Source organism: Molossus molossus, unplaced genomic scaffold (genome assembly GCF_014108415.1).
Source record: "Molossus molossus isolate mMolMol1 unplaced genomic scaffold, mMolMol1.p scaffold_m16_p_1, whole genome shotgun sequence".
Classification (NCBI taxonomy): domain Eukaryota; kingdom Metazoa; phylum Chordata; class Mammalia; order Chiroptera; family Molossidae; genus Molossus; species Molossus molossus.
Window position 1 is genome coordinate 196965184 of NW_023425344.1, and position 22232 is coordinate 196987415.

The 22232-nt window shown below is 38.4% G+C and overlaps 2 protein-coding genes across 11 annotated transcripts in view; both read right to left on the reverse strand.

The window, feature by feature from the left end:
- Window positions 1-4000: 4000 nt before the first annotated feature.
- Window positions 4001-15938, reverse strand: GTF2A2 (general transcription factor IIA subunit 2). 3 transcript variants are annotated; one of them, XR_004959241.1, is made up of 5 exons: window positions 8623-8736; window positions 7740-7844; window positions 6737-6863; window positions 5186-5355; window positions 4019-4114 (listed from the first exon to the last, which is right to left on the reverse strand). XR_004959241.1 is itself a non-coding variant. In XM_036258837.1 (5 exons), exons 2-5 carry the CDS (start codon window positions 8692-8694, stop codon window positions 5330-5332), a joined length of 330 nt encoding a protein of 109 aa, XP_036114730.1. In that variant the 5' UTR covers window positions 8695-8743; window positions 15818-15938; the 3' UTR covers window positions 4460-5329. The 3 variants fall into 3 exon arrangements, 2 of the variants coding, with proteins under 2 accessions (XP_036114743.1, XP_036114730.1); XM_036258837.1 differs by lacking the exon at window positions 4019-4114 and adding an exon at window positions 15818-15938 and having other exon boundaries at window positions 4460-5355; window positions 8623-8743; XM_036258850.1 differs by lacking the exon at window positions 5186-5355 and having other exon boundaries at window positions 4001-4114; window positions 6743-6863.
- The window catches only part of BNIP2 (BCL2 interacting protein 2), a 38232-nt gene continuing 24644 nt past the window's right edge, over window positions 8645-22232 (reverse strand). For 2 of the 8 annotated variants that reach the window (XM_036258792.1, XM_036258800.1), the window contains exon 10: window positions 21662-22031. In XM_036258792.1, the coding sequence (XP_036114685.1) occupies window positions 21980-22031 (52 nt within the window). In that variant the 3' untranslated portion in view covers window positions 21662-21979. Of the gene's footprint in view, window positions 8744-17493; window positions 22032-22232 lie in introns of those variants that run through there. The other 6 variants (XM_036258783.1, XM_036258826.1, XM_036258773.1 and 3 more) reach the window with 6 other exon arrangements.

The window sequence follows — 22232 nt, forward strand, 5'->3', positions numbered from 1 at the left end:
GAGGCACCACCACCCACCACCTCCACAAATGACATGCTCAATGAGTGGACTCAGTGGGGACCAGAGCCCAGATGAAGTAGGTCTTGCTCTGTGTGGGCCCTGGCACAGCTGATCCTCCGGGGTAGTCGGGGACCGGTGGTCAGTGGACACAGTCAGTCCTTGCAGCTAATCTGCCTATGTGGGTCCCTCCCATTGATGTGCCAATAGCAATCAAGATTCAATTACAACAGAAGGGTGTACAGTCCACACTATGGGTGCACTTCGAGGGCCCTGCTGGGGTGATCAGGAAGGCTATGCCAGGGGACCCTACAGGACACCTACTATAATAGGCCACCCTATGAAGCCTAGGAGACATAGCAACTCTACCTAATACATAGAAACAATCACAGGGAAGCAGCCAAAATGAGGGGACAAAGAAACATGTCCCAAATGGAAAAAAAGAACAAAACTCCAGGAAAAGAATTAAACAAAATGGAGACAAGCAATCAATCAGATGCAGAGTTCAAAACACTGGTTATAAGGTTGCTCAAGGGACTTAGTGAGACCTTCAAGGAACTTATGGAGACTTCCAAGGAACTTAGTGAGAACATCAACAACATAAAAAAGGACCAGTCAGAGATGGAGTATGCACTAACTGAAATAAAGAATAATTTACAGGGAATCAATAGTAGAATAGGTAAAGCCAAGAAACAGACCATTGATTTGGAATATAAGGAAGCAAAAAACATCCAATGGGATCAGCAAAATGAAAAAATAATCCAAAAAACTGAGGCTAGTGTAAGGAGCCTCTGGGCCAACTTCGAGCGTGCCAACATTCGCATCCTAGGGGTGCCAGAAGGAGGAGAGAGCAAGAAATTGAAAACCTATTTGAAAAAATAATGACAGAAAACTTCCCTAACTTGGTGAATGAAACAGACATACAAGTCCAGGAAGCACAGAGAGTCCCAAACAAGATGAACCTGAAGAGGTCCACACCAAGACACATCATCATCAAAATGCAAAGAGGGAATCTTAAAAGCAGCAAGAGAAAAGCAGTTTGTTACCTACAACGCAGCTCCCATAAGACTGTCAGCTGATTTCTCAAAAAACAAAACAAAACCCATGCAGGCCAGAAAGGAGTCGCAAGAGATATTGAAGGCGATGAAAAGCAACGACCTACAACCAAGACTACTCTATCCTGCAAAGCTATCATTTAGAGTAGATGAACATATGAAGTGTTTTCCAGACAAGAAAAAGCTAAAGGATTTCATCACCATCAAACCAGTATAATATGAAATGTTGAAGGGTCTTCTTAAAGAAGAACAAAAATATGAACAATAAAATGGTGATTAATACATATCTATCAACAATTGAATCTACAAACAAAATGAGCAAGCAGAACAGAAACAGACTCATAAATACAGAGAACTTTTTGTTGCTTGCCAGATGGGAGGGGGCTGGGAGGATGGGTGAAAAAGATGAAGGAATTAAGAAGTACAAACTGGTTATTTGACTGATGAACCTCAAAGGGAAGGGGGGAGGGAGAGTGGGAGGAGACAAACCAAAGAACTTCTATGCATATGTGCATAACCAATGGACACTGACAATAGTGTGGGGAAGGCAGGAGGGGGGTGGGATTGAGAACGGGGTCAATGGGGAAAAAAGAGGGGACATCTGTAATACATTCAACAATAAAGTTAAAAAGAGAATATTGCTGATGGTGTTTCTGCACAATGTTTTTTAAAACTAATTCCACTAAATCTTTTGCTGCATGTTTTCTAGTTCCTGTACCTCTTACAAGGTGAGATGTCTTGCTCCACACCCCATGCAAATTCTACTTACCTATGCACTAGGAAAATTAAATAGATTCTATTATTAGAGCATATAAAAAATAGCTGGCCCTGGCCAGTGCAGCTCAGTTCGTTGGGTGTTGGCTAGTGCACTGAAAAGTTGCTGGTTCGACTTCCGGTCAGGGAACATGCCCAGGTTGTGGGCTCCATCCCAGGTAGGGGGCATGTGGGAGGCGGCCAATAGATTTCTCTCTCTCTCTAGAAATCAATGTAAAAATCTTTTTTAAAAAATAGCTGGATGAACTCTCACCAAATTAGACAACATTTTTAGAATGGATTGAGAAAGCAAAGGCTGCAAAATCTTCTGCATTTGCCCTTACCCTGCACCGTTTTATTGAGTCCAAATTTCATAACTGTGCTACAAATTGCTTCCCTAGTTGAAATATATATATTTAAGTATATACACACATTTTAAAATTTCAAAATTTTACTATCACTAGCAATTTAATTCTGACCCACTCAAAATGATGGCAATACACTCTATGACACTGTGATTAATTTCTACCAAGAAATAAAATTAGGTGAAGATAGCTCACAATAAACAAGCCTAACAATGACCAATCTGGTATTAAACCCAAAGAGCAGTGGTTCTCAACCTTCCTACTGCCGCGACCCTTTAATACAGTTCCTCACGTTGTAGTGACCCCCAACCATAAAATTATTTGTTGCTATTTGATAACTGTAATTTTGTTAGTTATGAATCGCCATCAGAAATGTTTTCCAATGGTCTTAGGTGACCCCTGTGAAAGGGTCGTTTGACACCCAAAGGGGTCGCAATCACAGGTTGAGAACTGCTGTCAAAGAAGCTATTCTTTGTCCACTATTCGGGTATTAAAATAGCATTTAGTAATGCATGTGGAGAGGACAGCCCAGTTTTCCCTCAGTCCTGACAGTAGACAAATTAATGGATTTTCCCTTCTTCCACATTAACAGGCAAGTAAGATTTTTATCACCGGAGCCTGCGGCCAGGTGGGAGAGCCCAGTGGTGTGCGCTCTTGCCGGGACTCTTTCCTGTACTTCCAGTAAAATCTGAGTACCACTTGAGCACCACTGTGGGAAGGCTAGTTCTACACATGCGCGTCAGCCAAGTGTCACCAGTGTGAGGTGTATACAGGCCATTAGAACTGCTGGGAGGAAATGTCAGGATATGACTGCACTCCTGTCCAGCCAAAAGCAGGGGTAAGTATGGAGGTTAACTGGGTCTCGGAGTGGTTTCATCTGATGGAATGCAGTATAAACCCTAGGTGTTACATACCAGTTATCTAGATGGGTGAGTACTGTAACCGACCCAAGTTCTTCCTGTCCTTTACTGTGTGTTTTCCATGTATATAAACAATTTCCTTGTATGAGGTCAACAGGAAAGGGATCAGTGTGGGTGACACTCAGGGATGCAACTGGGTTTATGTTCTGAAGCATGGGTAGGGCTCCGATTCTTAAAGGAAAGGCATGAAAAATGTAAGAAACAGCATAACCAAAGCCAAAAGAAAAACTCAGATCTGATCTTTTTCTTTTTCAAACTTGACTAGAGCTGTGTGATGGTTAGTAAGGAAGAATACTAGAGTAGATTACACAGAATGAGCTGCAAGGATGCAAGCGTTACTGTGTCAATGACACAGACATGCTGAGGTAATAGCGACTGTGCACCCAGAGAATGGCTTGTCATTATTCCTGTCAGTAGGCCAAGCCAGGCCACCCTATCTTACAAGAAAATCCTCACTCAGGGTCAATATGTTGCTTCCCCAGTTGAGACTGTCAATAGATTGTAAACACGATCTATCAACATAATTCATGGGATTTTAAATCCCCAAAGAGGTATACACAACTCCAGCCCTACACTTCTGTAAGATCCCAGTGACTATTAGTAACAGGGAAAAAAAGTTTAAAACATAACTTACTCCTTAAGAAGTAGAAATTTCACCTGTCTGGTATGGTTCAGTGGTTGAGCGTTGACCCATGCACCAAGAGGTCGCCAGTTCGATTCCTGGTCAGGGCACATGCCCAGGTTGTGGGCCAATCCCCAGTAGGGGGCATGCTGGAGGCAGCCAATAGATGTTTTTCTGTCACATGAATGTTTCTCTCTCTCTGGAATCAATTATGAAAAAATAAATAACCCTGGCCAGGTTTGGCTCAGCAGTTAGATTCTTGGCCCACACACCTAAGGGTTGCAAGTTCGATTCCTGGTCAAGGGCATGTACCTGGGTTGCAGGTTTGATCCTTTGCCCCAATCAGGGTGGTGCAGAAGGCGACCAATTGATTTGTCTCCCTTCCCATTACTCCTTTTCACTCTAAAAAATTAATGGAAAAATATCTTTGGGTGAGGATTAACAATAAAATAAAAATATAAAAAATAACACCTACTACCTAACATGCTTCTACAACTGAAAATGGACTATGTCTAATATAAAGACCTATTTAACATTTTAACAGGTTTACAAAAAGACATTTTGCTGAAGTTTACAGCCAACTCTGTTCTCAGCAGGAGAAAAGTGAATCTTCTCCCTCTGGTCGCTTCAGCACACTGAAGTAGGGTGCAATTGCAGCTGACCACTCGCTGGGGCTGTCAAGACCTTCATCATTTATCTAAACGACAGAGGGCCGGGCCTTATTAAGACTAGTTGAGCTCGATTCACCTGCAGGCAGCTGCTCAACCCGTTCCTCAGCTACCGTGTGCCTGACATTCTCCTTCCCTGATATTTCAGAAATGCCACATTCTTCATTATATGTTTCTAGATTGACAAATAAGGGAAACTTTTCCCCTTCAGGTACACAAAGATATGACATACATTTAGTAGGACTTTTTAGTAAAAGTCCGTAACTGGCAGAATGCAGATAATTTAAAAAAGTGTACAACTTGACCAATATGGCGAGTTGAAGAAATAACTGACGTCATGTGGAGACTATTTTGTGCTCGGGAATAGGTTTTCGGTTTTGTTTTGGCTATGGAAGCTATCTAAAGAATGTCTAACTTCTCCTAATTCAGTTGTACCTAGTATTTTTTTTACAGTGATGGTTACACTTGATTTTGTAAGTTTAAAAAAAGGATTTTCTAAGTAAAATTCCACTCCAGAATTTGATTTTGCTTCTGCTGATGTTTCTATCAGCTGTTATAATTAATATACAAACTGACTTTATTGAAATGAATGCATTTTCTAATTTCCTTTACAAGGAACATGGTGCTCTTTCAAAATGCTTATCTAATATCCTCATATTGCTAGCTTAATAGCTTTACCAGTTACTACCCGCATTGAGTTTTAAAATGAGTTTATTAAAGAATGTTAATAGGAAGGCAACATTTGATTTGTCTTTAAAAAAAAGTTCTGTTTCTTCATGCTGCAGAATAAAGGTAATGTAGTTACAAGCTTCTTTCTACTGGATTCTCTGATAGTATAGCACAGTGTGGCCGTTTCTGCAATGCTAGAATAAATAAAGTCTCTTCTATGCTTCTCTTTAAAAAGTGATGAATAACAACAGAGGATGGCATAAAAAAGCCATTTTTCTATTCATTCTGTAGTATTGGAGCCAGTATCTAGGAAACAGAGGAGAGAAAGAGTAAATTTAAGGAGCAATTTAATGTTTAAAATAGCATCTTAAAATAAAACTGGAAATAATGGTGGTGATGATTTGAGGGGTGGGGAAGAAGAGGGACGCTAACCATGGAAATACCTTGAGGACTTAAATAATTTTCCTTTTAAGGCAGAGGTAAAAACACAATGCTTAGCTCTCTAAGTTGTACTACACTGGGTTCACAGAACCTCAGTTGCGGTTCATCCCCGGCCCTGGTTGGGTCGTGTGGGAGGCAACCAGTTGATGTGGCTCTATCACATCGATATTTCTCTGTCTCTCTGTCTCCCCTCCCTCACTCCCACTCTATCTGATGATAAATAGAAAAGTATCCTCGGGTGAGGAATTAAAAAAAAAAAAAAAAAAGAGGGCCAAAGGTATAATTCCATGCAGCCATTAAAAACCAGGTTTAAGAGTTAACAACTTATGTTTGAAAATGATATATTTGCAGATGTATGTGCATACATATTACTGTAAAAATACAAAACTAGGTTATATAATAAAACATTAAAAGTGATGTCACGAATGTTTTTCTTCTGTATGCTTTTGTTGTCTCTACATTTTTTCAGTGATTATTTCTTTTAAAACCCAAAGTGAATAGGACAAAAATCCCAACCCATAACCTGAGAAATGTAGGGTATTACTTTCTATAGTTCTCTTTCTCTTGCTTTTCAAACCTCCCCTTCTTGGACAGTGACAGTCTTCGCTATTTAATTTCAGAAATTTAAACAAATAATTTGAATCATAAAGTCAAGTCAAGTATATATTTAAAGTACAATTAGCAAAAAGGAAATAACTAATCATGGAACAGAAAGCAGAGGTGTCTACTTTTTGAAACATTTAAGGACCTGAACAACTTCCTTGGTCTGCTGTGGAAAATACACCTGTATAGACATAATGGATTACAAGAATGGATATTTATATTATGACCGATAAGATTCTTATGGTCAATTAAAATCTTAAATAACCACCTTTAAAACATAAAATGTATAGGTATCCAGCAACACAGAAAACACAGGATAAATTGTCAAAATTAATCACTTCCTTTCAGGTGGTTGTGAAAAAGCCCCATAACACTTTAAATCTGCAGCTGAAATCCCCCAGCCACACACATAAATTCAATCTGGAAGTAGTCTAAGTGTCATAGGAAATAGTTATACTGAAGCCAGTAGGAGGCCTGTTTGAGATCTGGAATTCACAATCTAGCTGAGACAGAAGCCAGGTCTCTATCTGGGAGCAGATCGTTGACCATTTTCCACCTTAATTTCAGATGAAGATTTTCTAAAGACTCATAAAAACAAAACTGCAAGTAGCTTTGCTTTCCCAGTAATTAGGTGAACACTTACTTTTACCATCACAGGCTACAATTTTCACTTTATCCACTTTAATAAGTTCTGTCACCTCTCTGAATTCAACATCATTCAATACAAAAGTCCACACATTATCGCAGAATCTGTACGTATTTAGAGAGCCCTTCAAAACAAAACATTTAGACATAATATGAAGTCATTTTTCCTCACATTTTTCTCCAAAGCAATTTGAGACTTAGCCACCAAGTACATAATTCTGAAAATAGTATGATTCTTTTTAACATTTACCTTGCTTAAGATATTCCTTAATTTTCGTCCTAACAATTAAAAAAATATATCCCTAGATACATTTGCTAAGGGAAGAGTGAAATGGTTTTAGTTAGCAGACTGTTTTCAGCACTCTTAAGTGTGTAAATTGCTGCCCTGAAATCTGAAGGAAGCTGAATGAAAATGTGTTTCTTCTGCCCTCATGTGGCTAAATTATGAAAGTCCATGTGAATCTATGTGAACACTTTAAAAAGAAACATTGTGTACATTAATTCTCTGCAGTTGTATAAAAACATAGAAACATTTTAAACCTGTGACTTATCTCAGGGAATTACTGTATTCACCATTAAGACTACAATTATTGTCTTGTGTAACTGACACTCTCCTGATTTTTTTTTTAGGAGCAGGAGTTTGAAAAACATAACCTTATGGATTGATTACTCTGTCACTTACCTTCAAACCTGCAGATAATATTTCAGGCATTTGAAATCTCAGTAATTCTTCAGGGAAGGTAGCCAAACATACATAGGCTGATATGTGAAACAATGGAATAAAAAAAAAACAAAAACTAAAATAAACCCTATATCTCACATTAAGTGGGTGAACTTACTATCAAGGTACTAAATAAAAGTGTAACTTCGTTATTACAAAACGCTCTAAAATTTAATTGAGCCATTTCTTCCTTTCATGACTAGTAAGTAGGAGGGGTCCTAAAAAACACTTTTGTAACAACTAATGGTGCAGGCTTCTAGATTCAGGAAAATATCCTTACCCTGAAATTGACTCTGTTCCTGACCCTCTGAGCCAGTGCTGCATTTATAGCCTTATCAAATTGAAGTAGAACTTGAAGGGCAAGTTGGGGAGTGATCTGCTGAGACTGAGGAAAAGTAAAGGTCATAAATCAGAAGAGCATTAAAGACAAAATAAACAAAACCACACATCATCATAAAAAATTTCCCTAAAGCTAACTGGAGCCTCTAAGCTAGCACCCCATATTTTCCTTTGACACAACTGACAATTAGCCCAACAATATTTTCTTGCAATATCTTAACACAACATCATTTTGAAAAGAAAACATGCAGTGCTGGACAAAACTTTGACCAGCATTCTTCGTAGCATCTGGAAAGAAACAAAGTTTCTTTTAAATAAAAAACATAGGACTAATAATATATATTTTAAGAAATATAATCAATCTTATTGAAGCTCATTAAATATATAAAAACAAATGGTAATACTTAATGTTCTTTGATGAGAGGTTCATATAAAAAATTAATTCTCTTAAAACTGAAATATAAATTCAAAATTCTAATTTAAATCTCAAGACTTTATTAAATTATTCAAATGTATCTTAAAGTTACATAGAATATGCCTTTCTTATACATACAAGAAAAACCAACATTTTAATCTTTAAGTTTAACAAAAATATCTGAAAATTCAGATATATGCAACTACATCATTCAATCATCATTACATTTTATGCTCCATAGTCAGATGGTATAAAATGCACAGGAATTTGAGATTATAAATCTGAATACTGACTTACTGAGCCAGATAGTCTAAGATGTGTAACCTCTTTGCCTGAAATAAGGGATATAAGAATTATTATTTTGGAGCCCTTTAAATAAAACAAAAAATGCTGATTTTTAGCCTCTTACCTGTATGAGCTCATCGAGGCTTTCCTGAAGACTGTTTCCCAAAGTGGTATTTCTATATAACTGATATGCCATGGCTTAGGAGGAAGCAATTGTTTTTCTTATTCAGTCTTGCATTGATGTCCTAAAAAAACAAAAAACAAACAAAAAAACCCACATTATCACCCTGGCTGGTTTTGTTCAGCGATTAAAGTGTTGGCCCATGGACCAAAAGATCACAGGTTTCATTCCTGGTCAAGGGCATGTACCTGAGTTGCAGGTGGTTTGATCCCTCCACCCTGGTCGGGGTTGTGCAGAAAGCAACCAATCAATGTGTCTCTCTCACACAGATGTTTCTCTCTCTCTCTCCCCGTCCCTTCTGCTCTGTCTAAAAAAATCAATGGAAAAATATCCTTGGGTGAGGATTAACCAAAAAAACCCCCCCAAAAACCCATTATACATCATGTAAGTAAATAGTCTATACATTCTAATATATAAGATCAGAACTCCTAGTAACTGCAAATTACTATATAGTAATTTTAGAATTACAAGGAATAGTTAAAAATAATTTCTCTAATTATGTTACTTTAACAGGTTTGTTTTTTTTTCTTTCCTTTATTGATTTTAGAGAGAGAGGAAGTGAGAGGGATAAAGAGATGGAAACATCAATGAGAGAGAACATTGACTGGCTGCCTCCTGCATGCCCCCCACTGGGGATTAGGCCCACAACCTGGGAACGTGTCCTGACTGGGAATCCAACCGGCGACCTCTTGGTGCATGGGTCGACGTTCAACCACTGAGCCACACCAGCAGGACTTTGACAGGTATTTATATTCCTTTATACAAAGTATAGATATTAAAATGTCTATATCATAAAAAGAAATATAATTTCTTTCAAAAGTTTGCCTTTTGACCTAGCCTAGAATTTGCCATGTACCATTCCTTTCTACTTACTTTCAAGTCACTAATTCAGACAATCTTCAGCTCACATTTGCATGCCACCCCCTTCGTTTTCCTGTTGTCTTAAAATTTGATATTTATAGAACACTTACCAAGAAGATACAGCGCTGTGATAGGTACTAGGGAGAGGAAGATAAATATACATTCCTGACCCTAAAAATTATACTCTAGGAAGGGTAACAGACATACAAAGACATTAAATTCCAAAGAGAATGAGAACTGTGATAGAAATATATAGTGCACTACGGAGGCTGACTGTGGACTGAATGAGTTGGCTCACAAAAGCTTCTCCTGATTCTTCAAGCTGGTCTTTAGCCAAGCAAAGGAGGAAAGTCATCCCAGGTTAAGAGAATGAAATGATTAAAGCCATAGAAGGATGAAATAATAGTCTGTAATGAGAACTATAAATTGTTCTGTATTTAGGGTATAGGTATGAACAGGCAGTGGTAAGAGAAGTTAGGAAAAGATGGCATGGATAGATTTGTTCCATTGGGAAAGGTGCAGGGATGAGGACTAAGAAGGTGGCAGTAGTACAGATTCAACAAATACTTACTGAGCTTCTATTGCATGTCAGGTATAAGATCCCTGACCTCATGGCCCTTTCAGTTCAGAGATGGACAGGAGGAGACATAATCAAGGACTAATCACCAGGCAAAACTCAGCAAAAATGCTCATTATCAATCTTCACATTACACACCTTGTGGACATTTGATACACTAGATCATTTCTACCTTCTTGAAGCCTTTTCTTTGTTTTTTGGGGACCCCACAGTCACCTCTCTCCTCCCACTTTACTGGATACCACCTACTGCGTATTTCTAGTGTTCTTTTGCTGGCTCCTCCTCAGCAACACAACTTCTAACTACCTTAAGGCTTCTTATGTCTTCTCTACATGCTCTACTCCTAGTTAGTTCATCTACGCTTAAAGCTTTAAATACTGTCTGCTGATGACTCTCGAATTTTTATTTCCAGTCCTGACTTTTCACCTTGTTGCCATATATAATAAAACTGCCTACTTGATGCTGGATGGAATTACCAAGAAGATGGCTCAAATTAAATTAGTCAAAACCGTATTTCTGATACTACCCCTCCAAACCTTTCTGCCCTCCGTTTGCCCACCTCAGTCCACAGTCAATATAGTCTTCCAGGAGACAGCTCCAAAGCCTTAAAATCAACATTAACTTCTCTCTCACTCTGCAACCAATCTGTCAGCCAATCCTTTCAGCTCTTCCTCTAAATACAGCCAGAACCTGACAACTTTTACCATCTCCCCAGGCAGCTGGAAGTCCCCATCATCTGTCCCTATGCCTGTTAGAGCCCAGTAAGAGGTCTCCTTGTTTCTAACCCTGCCTATCCCACCTCCCAGCCCCAGAGCAGCCACACTGAGCCTTTTAAAACCTAAATCAAACTACATTACTCATGTATTCAAAACCCCCAATGCCAGTATCTTATCTCAGAGTAAAAAAGTCCTTCTAATGGACTGCAAAGCCTACATGACCTGGGCCCCCCTCCACTACCTTTCAGAACTTTTCTTCTGTTTCCGCACGATTCACTCTGCTCCAGACTGGTCCTTTGTTGTTCTTCAACACAGCAAGATGCTCTTGCTTTAGAGCCTATGCACTGGCTGTTCTTTTTACTTTGAATGGTCTTCGTAGGCACCTGCATGGTTCATTCCCTCATTTGATCCAGACTGTAGCTCACATGTCGCTTCATCAGAAAGGACTTCTGTGACCAACCAAAGAACTACTTCCCTGCCCCCTTATAATGCTTTATTCTTATTTATATCATTAATTGAGGTTGGCATTATATATGCTTATTCTGTTTCCATCTACTAAAATAGGCTTTCCATGAAGTTATATATTTACCATCTAGAACAATGTCTAGTATTCAATATACATGGTAGGCAAAGTAGGTTTAGTTTTATGTGAAACGCCATTTATTCTTGTATTATTATCTATTAATTGTTGTATTATTTGTAGTATGTAAACCTACTTTTGCCAACCCCTGTGTTTGTTAGTCAGAATAAATAACCTGGTTATGTCAGAATGCTAATATCAAATATTATACATGTATTTAAGTACGATTCAAAGATTTCTACTGTACTGAAAAAACTGAAGCAATACAAACTTTCAGATTCTCAAAACTACATCTAACCACCTACCAATATCTATACCCATATACTTTGCCTACCTGCCTTTCACTAACAGTTGAACTATCCATACTGTTATCTAAACACAGTCCCACCTGCATCAGGTCCTATCCTTTCTAGTACACTCAAGGATATTGTTCTGCCCAGCCGGGTGGCTCAGTGGTTGAGCGTCGACCCATGCACCAAGAAGTCGCCGGTTTGATTCCCAGTTGGGGCATGTGTCCAGGTTCTGGGCCCAATACCCAGTGGGGAGCATGCAGGAGGTGGCCAATCGATGTTCTCTCTCATCAATGTTTCTATCTCTCTCTCCCTCTCCCTTCCTCTCTCTTTAAAATTAATAAAGGGGAAAAAAAAAAAGAGGATATTGTTCCAATAATACAATCTATTCCTTCTCCCCCTCACCATCAAATTTCCCATCTCTATGGATCACCTCCATCAATAAACAGGATGGTACTTCACCCAACCTTATAAAAAAATCTCAGCCTACTTCCCTTGCCAGCCACTCTTATTTCTGTTCCTCTTTGCAGCACAACTTGTAAGGGCTGTCTGTATGCACTCTCTCTCTCTCCTTTCCTCCCATTTGCTCTTATACTCACTCCTCATAGGTTTTTGTCTCCAGCACTCCAATGACGGACATCAATGGCATTCCTAGACTAATCCTCATCTCAGTCTTCCCTAGACTTAAGCATTTGACATAGCAATTACTCCCTCTTCTTGGGAGTAATGGGTCTTGGCTTAACTTCTGGGACACCATGTTTTTTGGGTTATTTTTTCTTCTTCTAAAAAAAAATTTTTTTTTCTTTATTGATTTTAGAGAGAGGAAAGGAGAGAGAGAGAGAGAGAGAAACATCGATGAGAGAGAACATTGACTGGCTGCCTCCTGCATGCTCCCCACTGGGGATTTGGCCTACAACCTGAGCATATGCCCTAAGTGGGAATTGAACAAGCAACCTCTTAGTTCATGGGTCGATGCTCAACCACTGAGCCACACTGGCTGGGCTGTTTTCTTAAACTCACTGGCTCATTCTTCTCAATATTGTTTGTTGGTTGATCCTCTTCTCCCTGAACTCTTAATGTCACAAGACACCATCTTGGTTCTCAGCTGCTTTCTGTCTATGCTCATTCTTAATGATATATCAGCACAGACCTCTCCCCTGAACTCACTGCTGGATCCAACTGCCTACTCCATGTCTCTACTTGTTGTCTTTTCCATCTCAGGTGATAGAACTCCATACTTCTGAAGGCTTAAGCAAAAACCTTTGAAGTTACTCCTCTCTTCCCCCCAAGCTCACCTCCACAATCAATCCCTAGCAAATCCTGTAAACGCTATTTCAAAATGCATTCAGATCCAACTATTGTTCACCATTTCCACTGTTACACCCTGGTCTGTGCCATTATCATCTGTCATTTGGATTACTGAAATAGCTCCTAACTGATTTTCCTGCTTCCATGCCTGGCCCCTACACTCTAATCCCAAATCAGCAGCCAAATGGATTTTTTAAAACATAGGTTAGAACTTAACACTTGTCTGCTCAAAATCTCCAATGGCTTCCATTTCATGAGTCCTTACAATGTTCTGGCTACCAATTACCTCTCTGAGCGTATCTATCATTTCTCCCTTGTTCCCACCCTTCTCAGACACACTGGCTTCCTTATTCTTAAATCATGACAGGCATGTTCCAGCCTATATAAGCCTTTGTAAAGGCTGTTCTTTCTACCTGGAACACTGTTCCTCCAGATATCCACTTGGTTCTCTTAATTCCTTCCAGTGTAGCACATACTTAATGAGGCCTAAACTGTCATATTTAAAAACCAACTCCCACCTCCACTCTGGAACTTCCCAATCCCCCTACTCCTGCTGCTTTTTTTTTTTTTTTTATGACACCACCATCTTCTAACATATATAATTTACTAATTTTATGTTTATTTTCTGCATCCTCCATTAGGATGTTAAGTTCCCCAGGGCAGAGACTTTTGTCTGTTTTGTTCACTAAAGTAATACTAAACCAGCGTCTAGAACAGCCATTTTCAATGGGTGTGCTGCAAGATCTTTTAAAACATGCAATACCTGACTATTTAGTCAGGGCACTGACCTCTTTTCCCTGAGATTGTAAAAAAAAAAAAAAAAAAGACAACAGTCAACATAACAACAGCTATCCAGCTCAGTAAATGAATCAAAATTACACCTAATTTTTTTTATCAAGTCGGCAAAAAAAAAAAACCCAAAACGTGTGTGTGTGTATATATATATATTTTTTTCCTAACCCGCTTATTCCAGTTCAGTGTTATGGGTGGCGAGAGCCTATCCCAGCAGCTTGGGATGCAAGGTAGAAACCAACCCTGGGGCAGGACACCTTTACATTGTAGGGAGCACTTACACACACCCACTCAGACTGAGACAATTTAGACGGGCCAATTTACCTAATGTACACATCTCTGTGATGTGGGAGCAAACTAGAGCACCTGGAGAAACCTGTGTAGATATGGGAAGAACATGCAAACCTCATACAGATAGTGGCCCTGGCTGGGAATCAAAATTTTTTTTCTCTTAACTAAATGATGGTATTCGAGCCCCTGAAATATACACAGTGGAATACTTACTATTCGGCCATAAAATAAGAATACAACCTTGCCATTTGAGACAACATGGATGGACCTTGAGGGCATTATGCTAAGTGAAATAAGTCAAACAGAGAAACAAATACTGTATGATCTCACATATAAAGTCTAAAAAACAACAAACTGAGCTCAGATACAAAGAACAGACTGATGGCTGGGGGTCGAGGGGGTGGAATCAAAAGGTACAAACTTCCACTTATAAAGTAAGTCCTAGGGATTAATGTATAGCAGCGATTTTCCACCTTTTTGTTAATCTCATAGCACACACAAACTAATTACTAAAATTCTGCAGCACACCAAAAAATATATCTTCTGCTGGTCTGACAAACAAAAAAAAGTATAATTTTGATTCATTCACACTAACAGTTACTGCGTTGGCTGTTTTTTTTTTTTAATCCTCACCCGAGGGCATTTTTCCATTTTTTATTCAGATAGAGTGGGAGGCAGAGAGAGGGAGAGAGAAACATCGATGTGAAAGGGACACATGGAGTGGCTGCCACCATCACAACCCAACCAGGGCCGGGGACAAAGTGCAACCAAAGTACATGCCCTTAGCGGGAACTAAACGCGGGTCTCTCGGGACCGCAGGCCCACGCTCTAACGCTGAGCCAACCGGCCAGGGCGTTTGTTTTTTTAATTTGACAATCTAATGTAAAAGAGGTCAGTGCCCCTGACTAGTCAGATACTGCATCTGACTGTGGCACACCAGTTGAAAATCACTGACGTACAGCATGGTGACTGTAGTTAATAATACTGTACTGCATATTTGAAAGTTACTAAGAGAGTAGATCTCAGAAGTTACCACCAAAAAAAGAAAACTAACTACGGTGGTGGTGATCATTTCACAGTATATACCAATATTGAATCACTATGTTGAAACTAATACAATGTTATACCTATTTTACTTCAAAAATTAGTTACAAAATAGCTTTTATTTAAATGTTTGTTAAAATTACTTCCTAGGTTCTTAAAAATTCCTTGCGCAATGTTCAAATATCCCAGATGTGTTATCAGCCATATACATGTAGTCCTCTTCCATTTTGCAGTTTAGAAAATCCAATTAAAAGGTCCCTCATTTGGAAGTAACGCAAAGTCCTAGCCTTTCTGGACCAAACCATCCAGTTAATTCCTTCATCGGAGTTCGAATGAAGTTGGAAGGCGGGCTTCAAGCAAGCGAAGCAGCACGAGAATGAGACACTTACGAACGCGCCCCCCCTTCGGCACCCCCACCCCAAACCCTGGATGCTTCCAGACATTCACCTGGCTAAAATTCGGCGCAGGCCCCCCCCAGGGCCGTTCAGCGGACGCCCGGCGGAGAACAAGCCTCCCGCAGAGGACGCAACCGTCTCCCTTGCCTTCCCGGCACTGAAGTCGGTAACGGGTCGACCCGGGGCCTCGGGAGGGAAAGGCCTCGCCCTCCGTGCAGCCCTCGGAAAAGATCCCACCGACCGCAGCCCCAGCCCCAGCCGCGGGGGCAGGGCTTCCCCCGTACCTGTGGGGAAGGCGCTTCCCGCCGCGGCGCAGACAGAAGCAGCACCGCCAGCCCAGCAGTAGGTACCTACCACCTCTTCCCCCACCACTTCTTCGGCAGCCGCAGAAACCACAGAACTTGGCCAACGACCCGGAACTGCTTTCAGAACCTGGAAGTGGCGTCACGGCAGGAAAGCCCCGCCCATCACCTGCTCCCGCACACACTCAAGTTTTGCGAGTCGAGGCCGGGGTTGTGGAGAGAGGAGGGGCGTGGGGCCGCAGCTTTCAGCTTTCAAGCCCTACCTAGTCCCACGAACAAGTAACTTTTTCAAGTCCATCGGATTTACTAAATCGTTCATATGGGAATTATACTTTTTAAGAATAATCTCCACATTAAGATGCATAATTAGAAAAGGCAAGGCTGTCATCTTCTATACCTGAAATGTGTTCTAGGTTAATATTGTTTAAGGCCTTGAAATCAATGCTAAATTGAAGACAAATTCTACAGATTATAGCCAGTATTTATTTACCATTCAAAATACGGCTGCAATTCATTTAGCTCAGGAAGTTCACAGTTTATGATTCATGAAGAAATTTAATTGGGGAGACTGTATTTAATATGTTTCTAATGCAAGACAAATACTTTAATATATATTTTGAGTTTATATAATCCCAAATACTATCCTATGGATTAAAAGCAACAGCAGTGTGCACAGTTGTTTGCCATTAGGTGGCTGAAGAGTGATTAAGGAGGAAATGCAAAAACAAGTGCTACTAGATGGGACCTCCGAGCAGGTCTATAAGCCATACAGGTTGCCCTTTGTGCCATTTTCAGCCACTTATTGAACTGATTTCACCCTTGGATTCCCCACTAAAATAATTCTAAACTATGAAACACAAAGTTTTATTATACTTAACGTTTAAGGGGGGGATCACTTTGTAAAACAAATGATTGTTTAACCACTATGCTGCACACCTGAAACTAATACAAAATAATGTTGAATGAAACTGTAATTGAAAAATTAAATTTAGCCCTGGCCAGTTTGGCTCAGCAGTTAGAGCATCAGCGGGAAGGGTAGTGAGTTCCAATCCCAGTAAAAGGCAGGTATCTGGGTTGCAGGTTTGATTCCCAGCCCCAGATGTCGTGCAGGAGGCAGCCAACTGATGTCTCTCTCTCACATGACGTTTCTCTGTCTCTGCCCCTGTCTGTCTCCCTCTACCTCCCTCCCTTCCACTTTCTCTATAAAATCAATGAAAAAATATCCTTGGGCGAGGATTAACAACAACAAAAATAATAATAAAAAACCCTTCATTACTAAATTATAATACCACTGGGAATTAAATTTAATGAGATCTTCTCAATATTTATAAAATATCTTAATTTTAATAAAATCTGGGAATTTATTTAAAACACACACTAACAAGATAACATTAAAATTAAAAGTAGGTTAGACTTTTCACCCCCTGGACAATAGGAAGCAGCACCAGATTATAGAAAGAGAATCGAAAGTAAAGCTCTAAATCTATTTGAAAGACAAGATAATTCAGTGTAGAAATTTAGTAGCATAATAGAAGATGGAAAAAACGTGATAAAATGAGACAAAAACAAACTTTCCAATTAATTTATTTAAATTCATTAACGTTGCAAAATACTATGTGCAACAGGACACAAGTTATTGTATTTCTAACAAGTTAAAGGAAAATAAAATATTACATCTCCTTAGCAAATCAAAACCAACCCTAGTTATTTTTTACAGGACCCACATAAACATCTTGCACACACAATCATCAGAACTGAATTTCTCAAACACTGTAAAATGAAAGCACTAAGCGAGGCAACATCATTTAAATAATAGTAAAATGATCACAGTACATTAATTTTGCTTAAATGGCAATACACGAACCAATGGTAAGAAAAATATTTGAATTTTTGAAATATGTATCAAAGTGTGTTAGTATCGAACAGACTATGAATTGTGTTCTATTTGAGTGATGCACCAAGGGCGTGCAAGTCAGTGGCCCTGAACACCACCAATAGCTAGGTGTATGGAAAAAATCTGTTTAAGGGGCATAACTTTAGAAAGTCCATATACAAAAAGTGCAGTGGAGTACCTAATTTGTTTTCCAAGTTCCTCCTTAGCCACACTGAATATGGAAATGAAAATTTTAAATGCAAATGTATTAACTTCTTGTAGAATGCCTTATAAGACAGAATCAGACAGCTATCTGAAGCAAACAGCTTAATTCTTTAATTTGAAAACATTAAACCTTGATTTTTCATCTGGTGTTTGATCTGTTAAGTGCTTTATGTGAACTTTTCTTAGCATTTTTTAAGTTCTCAAAACCTAAGAAATTAAGTAGATCTAACATATACAGCTACAACAAAGTAACAGTTCTGTTCAAATTTTAGTGTCACTCCTTACTGTTCACATTACCTTATTTTCAATTACCATTTAGAACTTTAAAGGAAAGTTACATTACTGGGACTCACCATTTGGTCTGACTCTAATTCATTCAGACTCTTGGGACAGGAAGAGGGGAGTTAAAGACTCCTCAGGTAATTCTTCTGTGCTTAGAATACTGAGGAGACAATCTGCCACTTCCCTAACCTGCTGACTTTCCTATGCCAGTCTAAATTTCTGCCTCTCCCAGCAGCTCAAATCACACAATTCCTGTTCCCTGTGACAAGATAAACTAACAGAATAGTTGGTCTAACTTGTAAGTACAGTTAATTCCTCTACCTATCCCATCCTTCTGAGATTTGTAATCCATTTCTCAAAAATCTAAATATGATGGAAATATAGGCATGAAAACAACATAGAATGGGGTAGCACTCTATTTTCAGCCTATCCCCTCCTCACTTCTGATTGAGCAATGTTAGCAATTTTCCACATACAACACAGGAAAAGGAAAGATGAGCTATTATCATGTTATTTACAACCTTACCAACCTCATCAGGAAACTGGCCTGTTCTATCCAGTATGTCCTAGTGCTAACTTATCTATCAATTAAACAAATCTAAAATGCCACTTCCTGCATTAAATCAAACACTTTCAAATTCCCTGAGCAGTTACATAAAAATAGCCAAATAGTAACGCTATACAGTCATTTACAAAGTCTCTATAAAAAATCAGATCCCTTACTTTTTTTAAATTCTGGAATTGCAGGTGAAGAAATTCTAGCTACCAAAATATACTTGTCAACCAGCGAATTTCAGAATTTAGTGCAGTTATTAAATAGTGATGTCTATTTTGGAAGACTACATTAATATTTACCAACCATGACATATGAAAAATAACTTAGTCTTAAACTTTAATTTGTGCGCTATGATTGCTGACCCTCTCTGTTCAAACTTGCTTCTGTATGAAGGGACAGAACAGAGGAAAATATCAATTATCATAATAAGCATTATCAGCCTTTTCCTCTTCACATACTGTGTGTGTAGCCTGCAGGCTTTCCTGCTACAAGAAATGGTACCAACAGCTGCTATACACAGAATTTCCCGTAACAGGGACGCATTCAGTGGCATCTTAGATAACAGCTAACTCTTTACCCCTTTATAGTTTTCTTTCTCTTACTTCCTTGTTTTGTTATCTTCTTTTCCAACTACCTGCTGGGCCCTACTTAGAATCATATTCTTTATTACCCATCCCCCCTGAGTTAAAGACTATTAAGCTTAAACTATGGGGTCAATATAGCATCTTTCCTTGGTGGTAGTTAGGAATATAACCAAGCAGAACACAAATTATTTTATATGAGAAACTGTTGGCTAAAAAGAGCACTCAGAGTCCAAGCATAACAAAGAAAGTGAAAGATGCATCAAATTAAACCAGTTAGGTTAGATCCATAATCCCAGCAGAAAGATAAAATAATACAAATACATGTACTTGGACCTCAATTAGCAGTGGAAAATTAAATATGAATGGGGAAAATTACAAGCAAATTTAATAAATTCTTTCCTTCTAACCTACTTAAGTCTTATAATTATGAAACATTTATTATGGGGCATGTCCCTATACCAGATCCCATCAAGGTGTAGGTCAGAGCAGGTATCCTTTGAATCTAGTGATCACGACACATCCCTTTTGTTATATTCCAGTGTTATCACTGTTCTCTCTGAATTTTAATGTTCTAATAGAATATAGGCTAATTCTACTTAAAAAAAAACATTTGGAAAAAAGCACCATGTTTGTAACAAGTTGTATCTGTAGTTAGAAACAATGCTCCCAAAGGAAAAGTCAATAAACACAATAAAGTGTTGAAATTGAACTGGGTACTTGATGAGGAGGAAAACCATCCATTTAATAAAGCTCAGCCCATTTTGAGCCAGATGAAGATTTATAGATAAAAGGCTACTTAAAGTGCTCTACAAATACAGACTCTAATCACAATTAAATTCAGTATTGTCCTTTATTCATAATCCTCGTGTAGTGAAGTCAGAAGGAATACCTAAATTATTAATTTGCTTTTTCAGTGCAATGCAAAGTGTTTCTAACATTTAGCAAACAGTAAAGGTTTCGACTTGGTTCACTATAATGACATTAGTTCAAGATCTGCCTATAGCTGCTGGATCCAAGTCAAGTTAGGCAGCTGAGCAACATCTCATTCTGGGAATCCTCCAGCATCTCCCATAATTGGACTTAAGTTAGCATGCCAAGTTTATGACTGAACAGGACAAAAAATAAAGAAAAATTCTCTTTTGTAATAGAAACTTCATACTAAAAATGGCAATGGTTAAAGCCACATGTGTTTTGAGTCTAGGATAAAATAAATCTTAAAAGCTTAGATTTTAATTCATTTACTTCAATTTTACTACTCCAGGACACTCTTTTGAAAATTACCTTATAAGAAAAGCTGGAGTGTGTTTTGACTCTCAAATTAGGAGGGTATTACCAAATGTATGAGTCACACAAGTATATGACACAATACTAGACCTATCTGTTCTTTTAGGGTGATTCTGTGGGTAAATTTAATTCTGTTTGAAGGCATAAGTACAATTTATTTCAATGTAGAGTCAAGGTACTTACCAAATTAAACAAGAAGTTTATATGCTATATCAAATGTGTCATCCAAAACAGTATAATACAATGATGCTCTAAGACTTAGAAAATAACATCATCTACAGTACTGTCAACATGATTCAATAGGAAATGTGAAAACACACCATACCTGACTAGGTCAAACACCTACTAAGTTCAAATAACTGATATGGAAGTATTTTGGTAAAGTGCCCACAGTGAGAGCAGTTAAAAAAGCAGCTCCTGCTTTCTACAGAAAAGTAGTGACCGTGAATAACTCATCACGTTCTCTGAATAGTACACTGCACTCACACAAATTCAGGAGAGTGACACCCTGGACACAGCTTATTTCACATTAGTGAACAAATCTAAGATTTTTATAAAGGTCTGACTTTTGGCCAGAAGATAAAATGTCCCATATATACATATATGCACAAACCTCAATTTTTAGCCTCTTAAGTCCTCTAGTTCTAAAACTGGCTTTTTGGTTGTCTTTAAAGTTTAAAAAGGAAAAAGTGTAGAATACACTTGTATTTGTGCTTCTGAATTAAGGAATAATGTATGTGAAGTAATAAAAAAAGCTCTGGATGGTACTAATCTACTTAGATCATACACATGACCTTTGGGTAATCATGACAACCAGTTTAACTGTCCTTCATGAGCTATTTCGTTTAAGTTACCCAGGAAATGTAGTTAACCATTTACAAACACAAAAATTCTAACATGCACTTTACAAAATCATGGTCTTACTTATCTGCATATTCTTCCACAAAACAGGCAGACTTTAAAAAATATTGCTCAAAACATAAAAATATATATTATCTCTTTCCTTTACCAACTAGGCATATAAATATTTTACTGAAGAAGACACATCATTCAATAAACAAATGCAAAAACCACTTTATATAAAGTGTGGTTCTCTGCTTTTAGCAATATAAAATATAAGTTGATTACAATATCATTAGCTAGTAGGAGCTAACTTCAAGAGATTTGCAAACCAATACAGCAGTGAACAGGTCCCTTATTCAAAAGTCCACTGAGAAAAAGTCAAGTCAATTTTGTAACAGGTTACATAAAAATCAGGGCCAATAAATGCATTATAAATGCAATAAAGAACATTGCTTCATCAGCACATTCTTCAGTCTTGTTTGGACTAGATGCCAAACTTACTGTTCACTTTTTGGTTCATCTTGCTTTCCATTAAGCTCTTGATCAACTCTGTTTAATGAAAAACAATATAGATAATAAAACACTAGCAACTGAATAATTTTCTTCTTAAAAATAATGACTACTTTTAGCATAGAATATTATTGTTAAAAACAAAGCTTTGCCAAGAAGCAGACATAGTAAAAAGGTTACCAAACATTTCCCCAATAAGGAAAGATAATTTTTAAAGTCAAGAGAACATTGACAAGTAAT